The sequence below is a fragment of the Populus alba genome, chromosome 1 (genome assembly GCF_005239225.2).
Source record: "Populus alba chromosome 1, ASM523922v2, whole genome shotgun sequence".
Lineage (NCBI taxonomy): Eukaryota > Viridiplantae > Streptophyta > Magnoliopsida > Malpighiales > Salicaceae > Populus > Populus alba.
This window is the reverse complement of record NC_133284.1, coordinates 43,803,912-43,823,450: the sequence shown is the minus strand read 5'-3', so window position 1 is coordinate 43,823,450 and position 19,539 is coordinate 43,803,912. Positions and strand designations below refer to the sequence as shown.

The window sequence follows — 19,539 nt, the reverse complement described above, 5'->3', positions numbered from 1 at the left end:
CTTGGTGCCTCATAAGTACCTGTGGTGTCCCTATTTTGAGCATTTTCGGCTAGCAAGTCTAGGTACTCCATTGCTTCATTAGGGTCTTTATCTTTAAAAGTTCCATTGCACATCAATTCAACCATTTGCCTATCTCTAGGTGTTAAACCTTCATAAAAATGTGAAACCAATCTCCATGTTTCAAAACCTTGATGTGGCCAAGTATTAAGCAAATCTCGATACCTATCCCAACATTGGTAAAATGTTTCTCCTGGCTTTTGAGTGAAAGTGATGATTTGTCTTTTGAAAGAGTTTGTTCTGTTAGACGGAAAAAACTTCTTTAAAAATTGTTGTTGCATTTCATCCTAAGCACGAATAGATCCTGGTCTCAAATTTTATAGCCATGTTTTAGCTTTATCTTTTAATGAAAAAGGAAAAAGCTTTAATCTAATGGTGCTCATGCTACAATTTGAGTTATTATAGGTATTACAGACCTCCTTAAATTCCCTTAAATGCAAGTATGGATTTTCCAGGTCTAAGTCATGAAAAGAAGGTAAAAGTTGAATAATGCCTGGCTTAAAATTAAAATGAGATGCATCAGGAGGGAAAACTATGCATGAGGGTGCACTTGTTCTTGTGGGATTCATATGGTCTCTAAGTGTTCTCATACGCTTATTCTCATTATTCTCATTATAAAGCGATTGATTATCTTCTTCAGCCATATTTTCTGAAAACGATGAGGATACCCTACAAAGTCGACCACTTAATGTACGTGACCAAACTCTCATGCATGTGTAAGAAGAGAATAAAAGGAAGAAAAGAGAAGAAGAAGAAGAAGAAACAAAACAAAACAAAACAAAACAAACAAGAGTTAGAAAAAAAATTAAAAAGTGAAAAGAGAAAATAAAATAAATATTATAATTTATACAAGAATTTACCTCCCCGACAACGGCGTCAAAAACTTGACACGACCAAAAGCTTGATGTCTTCTCCCAAGTGCAGGAGTGTCGAAGTAATAAATAACCCGACAAGACTGGGGTCGAACCACAGAGAGGTTAATTGTATAAATTATAAATAACAATATAACAACAATAAGAACAATAATAGTAATAGTAATAGTAATAGTAATAGTAATAATAATAATAATAATAATAATAATTAGTAGTAATACTAATAATAATTACAATAATAATAGGAATGTTCTAGGAAATTGTCTCAGCTTTCCAACAAAAAAAGATGAGGTCATTTGGACTTCTAGAACTCAAGATATGGGCTGAACACTAAATAGTGTCTGGGCTGCAGGACAGCTTCGGACTTCTTCGTTGTTCCTTCAGTTTGGACTTCAAAACGGCCTTTTTAAATCTTGGGCTCCTCATGAAAGTTGTAGGCCTTTGTCTTACCTTTCCATCCATATAAAATGGACCTAAATCCGAGATCTAGAGCTCCAGATATGATCCAATTACCAAGCAATGTTCCGGTTTGGACTGCATCGGCATCTCTTTTATAAGTTTGGCCATCTCTTTGTCCTTTCACTTTCAATACTTAAACTCATCAATCAATCCTTTTATTTATGTGATAGGCCTGCATTTAAGATGAGCATTTACCATAAATTAAGGTATCTTATAGTATCAAACTTGTTATTATAAAACATGCTTTAGTTAAGGAGTTATTGATACTTCAAGTGCAAAATGATGATATAAAACCTTGATAAACATGCACTTTTAAGTACTAATCAGCTTCCTTTCTACTCTCCCTTTCTGAGCTGAGTTATAAGGGTAGGAAAAACGATGCACAATACCAGCCTATTGAAGAAAGGTGATGAAGGGTTTAAACTCACCTCCATTGTTAGATTGTACATGTCGCATCCGACATCGCGGCGGCCTTAAAAATAATTCTTGAGTTATGAAAAAAGAAAAGATTTCTGGCATCTTGTTCTTTCAGGAAAAAGGTCTTGTCTAAGGAATCGCCACCTAGTATTATGGTCACTAGGAACCCTAATTGGTCAACAGAGATTCTATGGCTCGGGATTGATTACGTAAAAGGAAAGATATTATCACCCCTTAAACGTTCTGCCTGAAGCCGACTGCATTGCTGGTTTTGTCTTAAATTGTTAAATGTTTATTAGGTTATGCTCTAATAGTTTACTTACAATATTCCTCACTCTGGTGCCAGTGAATATTCAACTACAGATAATTCCAACTCTGGCGTTGGTAAATATTACGTAGCTATAAAATAAATTAGATCAATATTTTTTTTCAACTCTAACGCTAGTGATTAAATCAATAAAATAAATTTATTTTTACGCATGCACATATTTTTTATTTTTCTAGCTAAATAAAATAAAATACAATGAAAAAAAATAATATAAATTAAAACCCGTATTTTTATTCCCGACTCTGACGTTAGTGAATAAACCAATAAATTTATATTATTTTTATTTATGCATGCATATTTTTTATTTATTTTTTATTTTTTTTACTTTTCTATTTTATTTTTTTATGTTTTTGGTGTTGGGCCCAGCTCAACCCACATGGGCTGGGCTAATGATTAGTACTTAAAAGTGCATCTTTATCAAGGTTTTATATTATCATTTTGCACTTAAAGTATCAATAACTCCTTAACTAAAGCATGTTTTATAATAACAAGTCTAATATTATAAAATGCCCTAATATATGGTAAATGTGCATCTTAAATGCAGGCCTATCACATAAATCAAAGGATTGATTGATGAATTCAACTACAAAAATTTATGAAGATAAAGAGAGGGTGAAACTTAGAAAAGAGATGTTGGTGCAATCCAAACTGGAACATTGTTCGGTAATTGGGTCATATCTCGAGTTCTAGATGTCCAAATGACCTCAAATTTTTACAAAACTTCAGTAAGACATAGGCCTACAACTTTCATGTTTTCATCAAGATCTAATAAGGTCGTTTGCAAGTCCAAATTATAGCAACAACGAAGAAGTCTGAATCTGTCCTGCAGCCCGAACATTGTTAAGTGTTTAGCCCATATCTTGAGTTCTAGAAGTCCAAATGACCTTTATTTTTTATTTCCTGGAAATCTGAGTCAATTTCCTACAACTTTCATGTTTTCCAGTGGACCCAGTTCGGATGGTAGCATTTTTTTTTTATTCATACAAGAAGATATGGATTTTCACCAAGTCAAAAGTTGGCCACCCACGCAACAATTAGTCATCAAATCAATAATTCTGAATTTTGGCCTATAAAAGGAGGCATTTGCCATGCATTTGGGGGCTTGGTTATTCAGATCAAGTTCATGCTTTTTATTTCTCTCTTTATATTTTTTTTGTAATTTTTAATTTTTGCTTTCATTAATATCTTGTTTATGCTTTTCATTTCCTTTCCTTTACTTAGTTAACTTGTATTTTCTTTATGTTCTTATTTTGTTTATTTATGTTTCTCTTCTTCATTATGTTTAGCTAAGTTTATTATGTCAAGATGAAAAGGTTACACTAATGGTGTAAGAATAAGTATGGTGTAAACTCAACATGGACCTTAATGTTTAATATTAACATGTCTTATCTTTTTATCTTACTAATTCTTAATACCTTGCTTGTTAAATGGTTAATCTAGATTTGTGTTGTATAACACTTGGTATAACAAATGCTTGGCACTCTCATAGCCCAACCATATGGTATTACCTACACCTGGGCTATAAAAAGAACTTGATTTGTTGTTAACATCAGTTTAACATCATGAATTCCTGATAATATTTAAAAGTTTGGTGTTATGTAAATAAGATAATTAATATGATCATGTTAATAATTTATAATGAGCTATTAATGACAAATCATCTGATTGGAACCTCCTTCATATGTGGTTTTCAAATTGAGTAATAAGAGTTTATACTATACTTGTTTGAAATACCATTGGTGGATCCTCTAACCTTGACATTTGTTTTTATCATTGTTTAATCCTTACATTAATCTTCCATCTCAAAGTTCTCATTAATTTCTTCCTCCTCTTCTTTTTATTATTACTACTATTACTACTACTACTATTACTACTACTAATATTATTATTATTATTGGGAAAGTATGAACTTACCTGGTCTAGTGTGCTTGTTGACGAAGATGAAGTTGTGGGTGATTGGTGCACTGGTTAGGCAACGCCTCATTCTTCCCTTTTGTCCTTCGTTGCTTTCTCTACTGGTCTTGGTTTCTTGTCTCTCTTGATTTGTTTTTCATCTTTCAGCCCCTCGGTTATGTGATTCCTCTGTCTCCCCCTTTTCTCCCTAATTTCTCTTCCTCTTTTCCCCCTGCTTGTTTTCCCCTTGTTTTCTGGGTTTTTTGTTGTCTACAGGGACGAAAGCAATGGTAAAAGCAATACTCCTCTCTGTGTAGTCTTTGTTTGGTTTGTGCTCTCCCATGGGTTTTTGCTTGCGTTTGTCTTTCTTTATGCTCTATGTTTGCTCTGTGTGCTGTATTTTTTCTGTTTTTCTAGGTTTCCTTTTTTTTCCGCTCACTTGTTTTTTTTCTATTCTCCCCCCCTGCGCTCTCTCATCTTCTATGGCTTTATAGCTAGGGAATGCCAAGCATCTCTATAATTAAAACGGCTTCAAAGCCGTTATTGGAGAAACCGTTCCTGTGGAAGGAGACGAAGAAGGCGATGGCTGATTTCTAGAAACGGCGTTGTTTGTGTGATGGGAATGGCCATTTGCAATCTAGTCACTGAAGTTTTGAAATCGTGTAATCAAGCCCCTGGATAAATTGTAATTGGACCCCTATGTTTTTACAAACTAATCCTTGGAGTTTAATCTGTTACAATTTTGCTCCCAATTAACCCCAAACATTGCTATTTCTTCAATTAAGTCCCTAATTTCATTAATTTAAGTAAATTCAAGTCCAATTAAGTTTAAAACTTATCAATTCTTCAATTAAGCCCTTGATTGGATGAATTAAATTAATTCCAAGCTTAATTAAGTCTCAAAACTTATCAATTCTTCAATTAAACCCTTGATTGGATTAATTAAATTAATTCCAAGCTTAATTAAGTTTTAAAATTTATCAATTCTCCAATTAAACCCTTGATTTGATTAATTAAACAAGTCAAAAATTTAATTAAATCTTTAAACTTCCAATCATGTTGCCCTTAACCTAAATTTTAATTCATTCTTCATTTATTTCATTTTTATTTTTTTCATCATCATTATTATATTTTTTTATCATTTTTCTTTTTATCATTTTCAGTAAATAAAATTAAAATAAAAGAGTAAATTTATAAAGAAAAGGAGATCTAGAAAGAATTTTTACTTCGCTTTTTTTTTTAAGTCTTGAATTCAAAAGTAGTAGATTGACACATAACCTTTATAAAGAGATGTAGAAATCAAAAAACAAGTCATTTGGAAGACGACCCACTATTACTGTCCAACTGTTACTGTCTAGACATTGAACTGTTACTGTTTAGATATTGAACTATTATTGTCCAATTGTTATTGTCTAGACATTGAACTATTACTGTCCAATTGTTACTATCCAACAAAATCAGTCATGACTCAGTCTCGGTTGGTAACCCATAACTGGAGTTTTATAGCTCCAAATTGAGTAAGGCTAGTTTCCTTAGTCAACATCCAAATCTATAATTATTACAAAGGAACATGATCTTAATTCCCTCATCCTCCTACTCGAATTCTCTCCACAAGTCGAGAGACAAATCTGTCCAGATTCATCAACCTTTCTATTTACACTCAACATCCACAATTCAACCTTTTATCTTTATCTCAACCCCGAGCCATATCACATATCATTTAAGAGTGTCAACAATATCTTTTTAAGAGTCAATTTATCCTAACTAATTGATATATACCATTGTATGCAATGTACCCTTATTCATTTTAGTAATATCATAACAAGTTTGATAAATATCAATGTACGTAAGACACTTGTATCCATTCCAATTAAGTTATAACTAGTTGATAAACATCAATGTGTGCAAGGTACTCATATTCATTACAATAGTTATCGCAACAATAAAACAATAAATTCTGAAGTCAAGAAGTTTACAGAAATTGAAAAGACAAGGTGCGATGCACCTACCTAGAGTATGTGTATGTGCTTCCACTCCATGCAATTGTCCAGTCCTCACAACTTCCTCTGAACCACCAAAGATTCAGTCTTTATCAACAATACAACCAACATCACAACTTTTTTTTAATTTTCATTCAACTAGTATTCTTAAACCAATCACAAGGAATTTCTTTAGGATCTCATACTCTTTCCTATTTTCATGTTTATATTCATTCTTATAATTTTATTATCAACACCATTACTCAACAACAATTCCAAGCAAAGATTAAAAATCATCTAATTCCGATCAATTTAGCTTAACCAACCCAGAACAGTATCTAGTGTTTTAATCATAACTAAAGCTATAAAACTCTATTTTGGGCGTGATTTATCTCCATCAAAGGCTAAAACATAGAAATACAACTTTTATTAAGAAGCCAACTCCAAATTATTTTGTTTTAAGGCTCAAAATCAACAATCATAATAGCCCCTCCTTTATAACTAAAATTTTTGGACAACGAGGGTTCTTATCTCTTGAAAATACTTTTCAACTTCCAACTTGCTTTCATGCAAAAACAACATCATCCAAGATCATTTGGCATCATTAAATCACAAATTCAAACCAATTCCAAAGCAAGAGATTCAAACAATTTCCCTACCTCTACAATATAGCAAGATTAGACCAAAAAAAGGAAACTCGTTCCTTTTGGGATTTCTCCTATTATTATTATTATTATTGACACGATCAAAAGATTGATGTCTTCTCCTAAGTGCAGGAGTGTCAAAGTAATAAATAACCTGGCAAGACCGGGGTTGAACCACAAAGAGATTAACTATATAAATTATAAATAACAACAACAACACAACAATAATAATAGTAGTAGTAGTAGTAGTAGTAGTAGTAGTAATGATATTTAATAATAGTAATAGTAAAGAAAAAGCTCTTAGTAGCTCTCAGTAGCTAGAGAGAGAATTTAGAGATAGATGTTGTCCTTCCCTTGAAGTTTCTCCTCTTGATTTTGCTGCTGCTGAGCTCTGTGAGTCTCTTTCTTCACGCCTCCCATGACCAATCCAACATTGGCATCCCTATTCAAGCAATCAGCAAGATTGCGATATGCTTCTCCTGCAACCGTAACGGGTGTCCAGCTTGAAATTCCCGATGATAGGTATTTTGTTGGTCAATCATGTCGTGGAGTCAGCGTGCATTGTACCCCTCTCACAACCTTAATGGGTCTTCGGGCTCCTTTTTTGCTGAAGGGGATCTTGTTGATGATCCTGTGTCTGCAGATGAATTAGATGGGGGTTTGATTCTTTCCCTCCACTCTTTTTTAGTCAAGGATCTATTTCTTGTTGGGCCCGATGGGGTCTCTGGTTTTTCTTTTGTTCATGTTCAATCGTCAGCATCGACTTCTCTATTAACACTATTGGTGTTAGGGTTTTTGATGCTCTTGTTATCTGGGTTGATGCGATCAACACTTGATTATGATAGGGTTTCTCCTACCTTCCAGCTTCTGTAATGCAATCTTTCCAGAGTATCTGGCATAACATGAGGTTGTGCACCTCATCTTGTAAATGTCTTATTCTTCTCTTGGCTATGTCCTATTGGATGGCTGGGTGAATTGTTCTGTTGATTTGGCTATATGATGATTAGCTTGTTGCTACTTTATGTAGCCTGATATGTTGGGCTTTTTGAAGATCGCTAGTTTATGGTTTGCTAAAGTTGTCGTGTGTTTCCCTAGCTTGTTGCTTCTGGCTTGATACCAGGGTTACTTTTAGGGTTTCCCTGTTGGGTTTCTGTCTATCCTTCATTCCTGCTGTGTTGAAGTGGTTGGCGATGTTGGGATTAGCTGTCGTCAGCTTATTACTTCTTCTATTACAAGAATGATTGTTACTGCTATATGCAGCTTGGATTGCTATGGCTAGACTTTTGGTTTGCTAGAGTTGGATCTCTGGCCTGTCCCCTGCATGTTCTTTGCTGATGCGTGGTTATGGTTTGATGGTCTTCACTATGGATGGAGGCTCTCTTGTTGCTACTATATGCAGCTGTATATACTGTTCTTCTTGAAGCTGGTTGGATATCCCTTGGATATACTGCTTGTTATTAGGAGTGCAGGTTGAAGGTGTTGTTAGCTTGCTTTGCTGATGTGCGGTTCCTTTGAGTGCAGGTTTGGCCCTTAGTAGAGCAGCCTTGCTTTTTGTAGCTGGCTACTAGATTTTATGCTGGCTTTTGCTAGTCTTGTTACTGCTATATGCAGGTTGTTTGCTGCGGTCCTTAAAGCTGCAGCTAGGTTTCTTACTCTATTACAACTGGAGTAGGGTTGCATTTGAGTATGTTCTCCTGGTTTGCAATAGAAGAGCCTTTGTAGCTGCACTGTGCAACTCTGTTATGCTAAGCTTCATGCACCGGTTGTGGGATGTTTCTTGCTGCTGGTTCGGTAGGATTGCTGGAGCTGATGAGTGGCTCCTTTCCTAGTTTTGCGGGCCTGCATGGAAAGGTTTCTCCTGCTGGCTTGGTTGGTTGATGTTGGTCTATTGGAAGTCAGTGGTCCAGGCTGTCTTAATGCTGTTTTTGGTTGCTTATTGTTCAGCTTTGTGGGACCATGTTCCCCTGGGCCTTATGGTTTTCTATTTTGCCTGTATGGGGGTTGTCCATGCTTTTGTCTATGGGATCCTATTCCTTTTCTCGGATTGGCTGGTGCTAGGGAGAATGTTCCCCTGTACTTGTCTTTTGTGTTTACTATGGTTTGTTTTAGGGATTCTATTCCCTATGCTGATATATGTAATGTTCTGCTGGTTTTCAGCTTGTACTGCAAACTTGTCTTGCTCTTTTTTTATCTATACATTTCTTACATTTGATCAAAAAAATAATAATAGTAATAGTAATAATAAAGAGAACTTTGAGATGTAAGATTGATGTAAGGATTAAACAATAATAAAAACAAATGTCAAATTAAGAGGATCCACTAATGGTACTTCAAACAAGTATAGTATAAACTCTTGTTACTCAATTGAAAACCACATATAAAAGAGGTTCCAATCAGATTATAAATTATTAACATGATTACATTAGTTATCTTATTCGAATAATGCTAATACTTGTAAATCTTGTCAGGCATTCATGACTATAACTTATGTTAACAACAAATCAAGTTCCTTTTATAGCTCAGGTGTCGATTATACCATACAGTATGGCTATGAAAATGCCAAGTATTCGTTGTACCAAGTGTTATACAATATAAATCTAGATTAACCATTTAACAAGCAAAGTATTAAAAGTGAACAAGATAACAAATATAAAACATGTTAGTATCCAACATTAAGGTCCATGTTAAGTTTATATTATACTTATTCTTACACCATTAGTGTGCCCTTTTCACCTTAATATAATTAACTTAGCTAAACATAATGAAAGAAAGAAACATAAATGAACAAGATAAGAACATAAATGAGAAAAAAGTTAATTAAGTAAAGGAAAGGAAATGAAATGCATAAACTTGATATTAATGAAAGCAAAACATAAGCAATACAAAGAGAGAAAGCATGAGCATGATCTTGATCTGGAAACCAAGATGCCTAAATGCATGGAAAATGCCTCCTTTTATAGGCCAAAATTTGAAACTATTGATTTGTTGACTAATTGATGAGTGGGTGACCACATTTTGACTTGGTGACAATCCTTATCTTCTTATCTGAACAAAACGTCATTGATAACATCATAATTTAAACAGACTCCTCATGAAGCTTCTAGGAAATTGTCTCATATTTCCAATAAAAAAAAAAAGATGAGGTCATTTGGACTTCTAAAACTCTAAATATGGGCTGAACACTGCACAGTCTCTAGGCTTCAAGACAGATTCAAACTTCTTCGTTGTTGCTACAATTTGGACTTGAAAACGGCCTTTCTAAATCTTGGGCTCCTCATGAAAGTTGCAGGCCTATGTCTTACCAAATATATCCAAAAAAGTGAGGTCATTTGGACTTCTAGAACTCGAGATATGACCAAATTATCGAACAGTGTTCCAGTTTGGACTGCACCAACATCTCTTTTCTAAGTTTGGCCCTCTCTTTGTCCTTTCAATTTCAATGCTTGAACTCATCAATCAATCCTTTTATTTATGTGATAGGCCTGCATTTAAGATGAACATTTACCATAAATCAAAGGTATCTTATATTGTTAGGTATATTATTATAAAACATGCTTTAGTTAAGGAGTTATTAATACTTCAAGTGCAAAATGATGATATAAAACCTTGATAAAAATGCACTTTTAAGTACTAATCAAAACACCTTTATGAGAATTGCTTAAAACAAAATTTCTTGATTGCATGTTTCGATTTTCATGAACAAAACCAAATCTTTTGAGTTTTTTTCTTCAAATAATTTCTTATAAATGGAAAAGACAATTAAAACATTGGCAAAAGTATAATAAAAGGCGATATTCAATGGAGCGAGAAAGGGCCCTATAAGGAACTAGAAATCTCTTCATCAAGCATGAGAAGGATAGGAAATGTAGCATGGTGAGCATATTCTGGTTCAAGAGGACAGGTTAAGCAAACAAATGGAAATAGGAGCTCCAAGAAGTCTACAATGTAAAGGGGGGACCCATGTTTACGAAATAGGTAACAAAAGCATGCATGCTATATTGTCATAACACTAACCTGGCAGGAAAGGTGTGATGAAAGGCAAAATAGTTTTAAGTTTTTGGGAACCGCTGAGGTACAAAATCTCAAGTCAATGGAATTACAAAAAAGAATATGAACCAGTACTGCTTCATTCCTCAAGGTAAGATGATTTCTTTTGAAGTATAAAACGGGCAAGTCACTTGATATCGAGACCATTTTATAGAAAAAACATGGAGTTTTTCTAAAAATCTTAAAACGGGAGGTCATCCAATATTGAGACCATTTCCTAAACTAAAAAAAAACGTGGAGTTTTTCTAAAATCTTTACAATGGGCAAGTCTCCGGATATTGAGACCACTTTCTAAAAACCTTTTCACTTACATCTGGATAGGTCACCGATCATAATGAGATCATCATCTTCCGTCTAGGTAGGTCACCCATCACAATGAGATCATCATCTTCCATGTAGGTAGGTCACTCATCACAATGAGATCATCTTGTATTTGGGTAGGTCACCCATCACAATGAGATCATCATCTTCCATGTAGGTAGGTCACTCATCACAATGAGATCATCTTGTATTTGGATAGGTCACCCATCACAATGAGACCATTTTTTTTTTTCTTTGGGTAGGTCACCAATCACAACGAGATCATTATTTTTTTTCCATTAGGTAGGCCACCCATCACAATGAGACCATTATTTTTTTTCTTTCTCTAAGTAGGTCACCTATTAGAATGAGATTCTTCTCCATTTTCCTTTGGGTAGGTCACCCATAACAATGAGACAATTATTTTTCTAGGCAAGTCACCCATAATATTGAGACCATTTACTTTTTAAAGCTCTTGGATGAGTGAATCACTCAACAAGCAAGAAGGACTTTTTGTTTTCTTTAAAAGCTTACAATGTAAAACATTGAGGAAGTTTTGCTTCATAAGCTTTGCAAAGAGAGGGCATCTGTTGTTACCCATTTTTAGCCTAAAAACAAAAAAGAGCCAAAACCATGGTTGAACCCAAAGAAAAAGGGTCTTGGTCGGCCCTAAAAAAGGGCCAAGTCGTGGTCGAACCCAAAGAATAGAGGCGTCCTGGTCGGTCGTATAAGGGGGCCAAACCATGGCCGAACCTAAAAGGAGAAGGGTCCTGGTCGGCCCCAAAAAGGGGCCAATAGTGGTCGGACTCGAAGCCAGGAGGAGAGGGGTCCTGGCCGGCCCCAAAAAGGGGCCCAGCCGTGGCTAGACCCAAAGAGAAAAGGGGTCTTACCACCCCCCCAAGGAGTGGGTCTCGATCGACCCTAAAGGAATTTAGGCCAACGCATGACCCAAGGAAAAAATAGGTCATGCCACCCTCCTAGGAATGGGTCTCGGCAAGCCCCAAAGGCAATTGGGCTAAGGATCAATCTAAGGACAAAAGGGTTCTGCCACCCCGAAAGGAGTGGATCTCAGCCGACCCCAAAGGCAATTGGGTCGAGGCTAGACCCAATGACAAATGGGTCCTACCACACTCCTAAGAGTGGGTCTCGGCCATCCCTAAAGGCAATTGGCCTGAGGATAAACCCAAAGACAAATGGGTCTTGCCACCTCAAAAGGAGTAGGTCTTGGCCGACCCCAAAGGCAATTGGGATGAGGCTTGACCCAAGGAGAAATGGGTCTTGTCACCCAAAAAGGAGTGGGTCTTGGCTGGCCACAAAGGCAATTGGGCCGAGGCTAAACCCGAGGAGAAATGGATCTTATCACCCCAAAAGGAGTGGGTATTGGCCGACCTCAAAAGCAATGGGGTCGAGGATAAACCCAAGGACAAATGGGTCCTGCAACCCCAAAAAGAGTGGGTCTTGGCTGGCCCCAAAGGCAATTGGGTCGAGGCTCACCCCATAACTGTTAGGTCACGACCCACCCCCATATGAAATAGGTCAAGGGTAACCCAAACTTGGGTAATTCATAATGTTGCATGCAGAACAAACCAATATTCTGCATGCAACGAACCCTGCAAACCATTCCCGCTAGCTTTTTCATCTTTGGTCCAAATGCAATGACTTTGAACACCTCTATGCCAGTTGTGGAAGAATGCAAAGGGGAGTTGCACCATCACCTAATGGCTAATATTCTACACATGGGAAGTAATTACCGAGATCATAGAATAAATAAAAATATTTTTCTTCCTAATTTGCTTTATTTGATTGTAAGCCACCCTAGATTTTGTTTTCTAAATAGAGCTGCATTTTAGGTTATATAAGCCTCATTTGCTAGAAGAGAGAGGGGGGAAAAACAAAAAGAAAAAATGGGAAAAACAAGAAAGAGACAGGCAACAAAGAGATAGAGAGTAGAGAAAACCAAAGGGAACAACACAGTCAAAAGAAGAAAAACCTTGAGGCCAACACCAGTGTTGCCATCGTTTTATACTGTCTCCAAAACCAGTGCCCACCGATCACAAACAAAAAAAGTTTCAACTTCTTCATCCATCTTAGACCAGGGAAGTCGTGTCTTTTCTCTCCCAGTTTTTGCATCTGCATTTTAAGTGATTGACACTGTGCAGAGGTAAATTTAATTACCTCCACATTGTGCAGTGCATGTGTGAATAATTCACGCATTCAACTTGCAACAGTGCCCAGTCGGGTAATTGGTGTGGGCCAGCGATCTGGCTAGGCATGATGGGTTCAACCCAGCCACATGGGCCGAGCTGGACCCAACCCCTAAAAAACAAATAAGATCATTTTTTTTTTTTTGTATATATATATGTCTAAAAAAATTCTTGTATGTTGCATACGGCCAATACCCTAACATATTTTGAACATTCCTCTTTTTATTAAAAAAAAAAATGTGTTTTAGCATGGGTTTCTTAAACACCAAAAAATTATTTTCTTACATTCTGGCCAATATTTCAAAAATACAAAAATCTTATTTTGGAGAATTCTACTTTATTCACCATTTATATTTGGATAAAGAAATCCCAAAGGGATTAATATCCAAAATATTACTATGAATAACTTGTTATTATTTACTATTAATGTTTGTATAAAAAACCAAAGTGGTTAATATCCAAAGTATTTTTCTAGGAATAATAAGTCATCACACATCCTTGAAAGAAGCCTTGATTATAATTGAGGATATTTCAATTTTTTTAACTCCACGGTTTAGGAGTCGTGAAGATATAAAACACTACGGCAAAAATAGGCTTTTAAAGTACTTTGAATTTTTTTAGATTTCTAAATTTTTATCCCTCTTCCTTGTGATTTACGAGTCACGAACACTTAAAATACTAAGGGAAAAATAAGCTTTTAAGCACATTGAATCTCCTTAGATTTTTATCTTAGCTATCTTTTAATTCATAAGTTATAAATTTAGTGCAAATCAAACATAGATTTTAAGAGATCTATATCGGTTCTTCTTGGAACTCTATAGAAATATCTAAAGGTATGATCTATATTGGCCAAGGGTTCTTGCTTTTAGACTTTGAACCCAAACCCATTCATCATAGCAAACCTATCCTAGAAAAACTAACTAGAGAACTCCAACACCATAGCAAGGCAAACCAAACACCAAGCAGCTTATCTTAGGCAGGGCGTACTAGGGGTGTTAATATCTTCCCTTTACGCAACCAATCACTTGCCTTAGAATCTCTAAAAGACTAGTTAGGTTTTCTATTGACCATAATACTAGGTAACGACTACCTTTTTCACAAAAACAAAGACCCCGAAATCAATTTCGCGCTCCAAGAAGGGTCGCCGTGACGCTGTGCTCTCACAAAGGTGTGACACATAGAACAACATAGGAACAAAAAAACATGGACTAACAAACGACACATACACTAAAGAAAAAGGAAGAAAACCAGAGAACAGGATGAGCAACACAAAAATACTAGGCAGACAGTAAGGGAGACAAGGAGAACAAGATAAGAAAAAAGAAACCAAGAAAAGAAAAGCAAGACCAGAGGAGAAGCACACAAAGAACAAAGGTAGAGGGGAAGAAAGCATCTTTAGCCAGTCCTCCATCATGTATTTTTTTTTAACCGAACGAGTTTAGTTATTTTTGTCAATCCAGACCTAGTTATATAAGATCTAGGGTCAACTTGGTAATTCATTTATTTGAGATATGATATGAGTTTGTTTATGATAAAATTTAGTTTTTTTTCTTTCAAAACCATATTGTTTTAGGTTTATGTATCATCTAAAAAAAGTCTAAAATGACAATGATTGTTTACCATATGGGTCTAGTTATTTTTGTTCATCTACTTCTGGCAACAAATCTAAGAAACCATTGTAGCACTCAAATTGAAATACGGTCCATTAGTTGAGCATCTTGAAAGAAAAAAGAGAAAACTCACTGAATACCAACATAGAAAAGAGAAGAAAAGATAAGAAAAGAAAATGGTAGCATATGTCCTCTCATCACCATGATCAGTCAGCGACAAACTCAATCTTGACATTAGCAACGGTAACAGAATCACCACCAGTCCGAGGCACTAAAGTCACCACAAGGGTATCATCTCCTTCAGCTTCCAGATCTTCCAACAATCCTGTAATCCCCAATACCATGGTTGTCTTTGATTTTTTCGCATGCTTGTGGGGCACGTTGACGAAACTTCCTGCAAACTCGGACTTGTCTGGTCCACCAGGTGAATCAGGTTCATCGTTGACGAGGACATCGAACTTAATTAATTGATTTTCTTCATACTCAATCCCTTCAATAACTAAAACTTCATCTTCATCTTCTTTCTCCGTCGCGCTTCTTGATTTCTTTGGCCTGGAAACCTCCACACTTATGACTTTATCCAAGACAACAGGGAATGCACTAATTGGTGTTAATACAACGGTTTTTTCAGCTGAACGACGTGATTTTTCCTGCCTTGTAAATTTTGGTGTTGGTCTAGTTTTCAGCCAAGGAATAGGAACATCTTGATAGCCATATCTTAGCTTCTTGCTGTCAAGAGTATCTTTAACCTTTACTCGAACCATCTCTTTATTCTCATCCCAGAAAAGAAACTCTGAATTAAGCCAATCAGGATCCTCGAAATCCTTTCGCTTGCCTCCTGGTATTTTCTTCCACAAGTCCCACATCCGGTCGACGTTCGAGTGATGACAATAAAATATGGGATCTCTCCCTGCTGAGTAGAAATTGCCCATATTTTCCCCGTTAGTTTGATTGGGGTCGCCGGTCCAGATGTGAAGCTGAGTGTGTGGGGTGGTCTCAATTGTACCCGCTCCAGGACTTGGATCATCACCAGCACGATATGGTTTTCCAAAAAAGAGAGTAGGCTTCGTGGCACCGGACACCATTTGCCTGTACATTACGTTAAGATTGCTTGCATACAATTCCTCTGCTTTTGCAGGGTCTGGATTCGCAGCACTTTTGCTGTAATTAAGATCAAGCAATGTCGGAGGTTGGTGATTCGCGTCGCGAAGGGGGTCATAAAGTGGTGATTTGGGGTCAGCAAAAATGGCTGGCATTTGCATGCCGGCAGGGGCATCCCAATTCCAGAAAGGCAAAGCGAAAGTTGGATCATCAATCAGTTTACCCAAGATTCTTTCGAAGTAGTATAAATAGGCTCTATGCCAGGGAAAGAAGAGCCACGAGAAGTGAATTTGAAGGTCTAAATCAGGAAAGCCTGCTTGGTGATAAGCACCATTACAGTAAGCACAGTGAACGTCGGCTTGGCTCTTGAAGCTACGTGGATCATCGTCAGGAAGACTTTTCATCAGTGCAATGGCTTTGGCGTATTTAGCTACGTAGGCTTTATCAACTAAATGAGCAGCAGGCCTCATGCGCATTGGGGAGGACGCAGAAGGGAATTCGAAGTTTTTGATCTTTGTGGATGTTTGAGGGCAACAGTTCGTGGGATTACTTTCGGATGGCAGGGTAACTAGCTCACATTGGGTTATGTCTGGAGGTGCAATGGGGTTCGCGTAGGCAAATGGATCACTAAGACTAGTTGCTCCATAGAGTCCACCGAGACCAATGAGCAGATCTCTTCTGGTGGCAGGGTTTTGTTCGTGATCATTCCTGCCTGATTTGCAAGAAACAATCGGGATATTGGGACGGTTTGGCTTTTTAATTCTGGGAACTCGGTGTGTTTCCGGGAAGGAAGGCAAGAAAGAGGAGGCAGCTAAAGGGAGAGAGATACAGGAAGCCATGGTTTGGTTTGGCGTGGGGGTGAGGAATTCTTGGATACCTTTTATAAGAAATGTCTATGGTAAAGCGACTACTGTGGCATCAATTAAAATAGTCTCAATCCGAGTGAATGTGATCTGTAAATCTTTTTATTAAAAAAATATTCTATTTGAATTGAAAGAAGCTAAAAGAGGCAATCAGTTGATACAAATCTTTTTATCTTTTATTTTTGCAATAATAAGAAAACCAGACAACTTTTTTAAAAAAAATTATGGATGTTCGAGTTAGTTTATATATTCCTATTTCTTAACTGATTTTTTAAGATTTTAAAAATAATAATTATATAAATATCTAATGGTCTCGAAATTTATATTACTTAAATAAATATTTTAAAACATACACTGAAAACTCAAAACAATTATGTGACCTTGTTTTGAAAATATTTGGCAATTGTACGATTGTGCTGCCCCACCGAATAAAAGAAAAAAAAACTTGCATTCTTATTCATCTCTTTCTTGCTTTTATTTATTGTTTTTTTTTTCTCTCTCATGGCGTTGCTGGGTTTTTAATTAAAGTAACGGATCAATGAAATGTAATGTATTATCTATGTTCAAAGGCAAAGTATAAATTAATAACATCATAATGAATATTTGAATCCATTAATTTCTTAAAAACATTTGATATGCAACGTTTTATTTTTGTTCTATAACATGTCCTTAGTGTCAATATTAGCATTTGAAAGGTTAATACTTCCTCTCTGTCTTCCTTTTACTATTCTTTTTTACTCCTATAGAATATTAAAACAAGTTAAAATGGAGAATATATATATATATATTCTTCTCTGTTCTCCTTTTCTTTTGCACCCCACATCTTTTGTCCTCTTCCTTTCCTTCGTCGTATAAGATTAAAATGAGAGGTATTTTTAATAGTTATTTTATTGAATAGAGAAAGCGTGTGAAAAAAAAACAAACAAAAAACCAAACAAACATGTTTATGTTATGTCTACTAATATCTTCGAAGAAAACAGTGGGATACGGCCCATTAATTGAACCTGTGACAGAAGAGAAAAAAATGAAGCTAACAAACGAGAAAAAAAACAAGAAAAAGCACGTACATTTTCAAGCAGAAAAGCTGCCTCTAGGACACTGAAAAGAAAAAAGAGAGAGAAAAAACATAGCATTTACCCCCTATCTGCCATGAGCAGTCACAAGTGAGGCCCGCTTCTTTCTTTTTTTACCATCAACGGTAACAAGTTGATCTCTAGATCAATTATTTTTAAATTTGTGATTATAAATATTCAATAAATATAAGATTTCTACTTTGTAATTCTTTATTATAAATTAATAAAAAAATTAGATTAATCTTTTTCTTATTTTCCTGAGATATAATTTTCAAATTTTATTTTGTAAGCTCACCTTTTATTTTCATAAAAACAGTTAGGTCCTGATGGTTGCAGGATCCAAAGTTATTTCTGCAGGACCCAAGTTTATTTGGAGTCCTACACAACCAATGACCTAAAGCTATTTTAGGTTCTATAGTTGGATGCCCACGTTACGTGGTGTGCTTACTTTTTATTTTCATAAAAAAATATTGTAAACATTTATAATACAAAAAAAATAATATTTTTTTAATATTAACAATATCTTTTCAAATTTATTAATTATTTTATTAATAATAAAAAGAAAAATAATATTTATATCACAAATGATAATATTTTTAATATTCTTACTATTAATTATAATAAAAATAATAATATTTATAATACAAATAATACTATTTTTTATATGAATATTTAGAATTATAATAAAAATAATAATATTTATTACATAAATAATTATATAATATTTTTTATATCAATACTCTAAACTATAATAAAAATAAAAATAATAATAACACAAATATTATTAATTTTTTAAATGAACACTTTGAATATTTATAACACACATTATAGTTTAAGAAAACTAACATGAGGTTGGTCATGAACGCGTCAAGGTCCAACATGGAGTGGAGCGACGACACGGCCAAACCCTACGTGGGATTGGACGCAGACACGTCTAGGTCCAAGGTGTGGCTGGGCACGGACGAGTCTAGAACCAAACTAGCGTTGGGCACGAACACGTCCAGACCCAACATGAGGTTAGACATGGATGCATTCAGGGCCAACATGGCATTGGGTGGGGACGCGTCCGGGCCCAACATGGATGTGGACATGAACGCGTCCCCACCCAACACGAGTTTGGGTGTGGACACATCGAGCCTCAAAGTGGGATGGGCACGGACCCGTCCAGGTTCAACTCAGGGTTGGGCGGGGACACATCCAGGCCTAACATAAAGGTGGACGTGAAAGACCCCCCAACACGGGGTTGGGCATGGACGCGTCGAGCCCTAACATGGGGTGGGCACAAACACGTCCAGGTCCACCGCGGGGCTTGGCGCAAACACGTCAAGACCCAACGTAGGGTTGGGCATGGACCCATCCAAGGCCAACATGGCATTGGGCGGGGACATGTCCAGACCCAACATGGTGTTGCACAGGGACATGTCCAACCCAACATGGAAGTGGACATGGATGCATCCAGACCCCACATAGGGTTGGGTGGGGCATGGACGCATACAGGCCCAACATGGAGGTGGCCGCGGTCATGTCCAGGTCCAACGTGGGGTTGGGCATGGACGCGTCCGTCCAAGTGCCAGGTGTCCATACATAGGGTATTCAGTGCTGGCTGCCACACGCCACTTATGCGCTAGGGTCTGCTTAGCACACAAGCATCAGCCCAAGCGTCACATGTCCTCCACGTGGTTTTTCTTCGAT

The 19,539-nt window shown here is 36.4% G+C and overlaps 1 protein-coding gene across 1 annotated transcript; it reads right to left on the bottom strand.

Moving 5' to 3' along the window:
* Positions 1–14,866: 14,866 nt before the first annotated feature.
* On the bottom strand, positions 14,867–16,780 carry LOC118063574 (polyphenol oxidase, chloroplastic). The gene has a single exon (XM_035077637.2). It carries the CDS (start codon positions 16,748–16,750, stop codon positions 15,017–15,019), a length of 1,734 nt encoding a protein of 577 aa, XP_034933528.1. The 5' UTR covers positions 16,751–16,780; the 3' UTR covers positions 14,867–15,016.
* Between the last annotated feature and the right edge of the window lie 2,759 nt (positions 16,781–19,539).

Excerpts from the sequence above, each read along its gene's own strand:
- LOC118063574 (XM_035077637.2), bottom strand. The coding sequence starts at position 16,750 with ATGGCTTCCTGTATCTCTCTCCCTTTAGCTGCCTCCTCTTTCTTGCCT.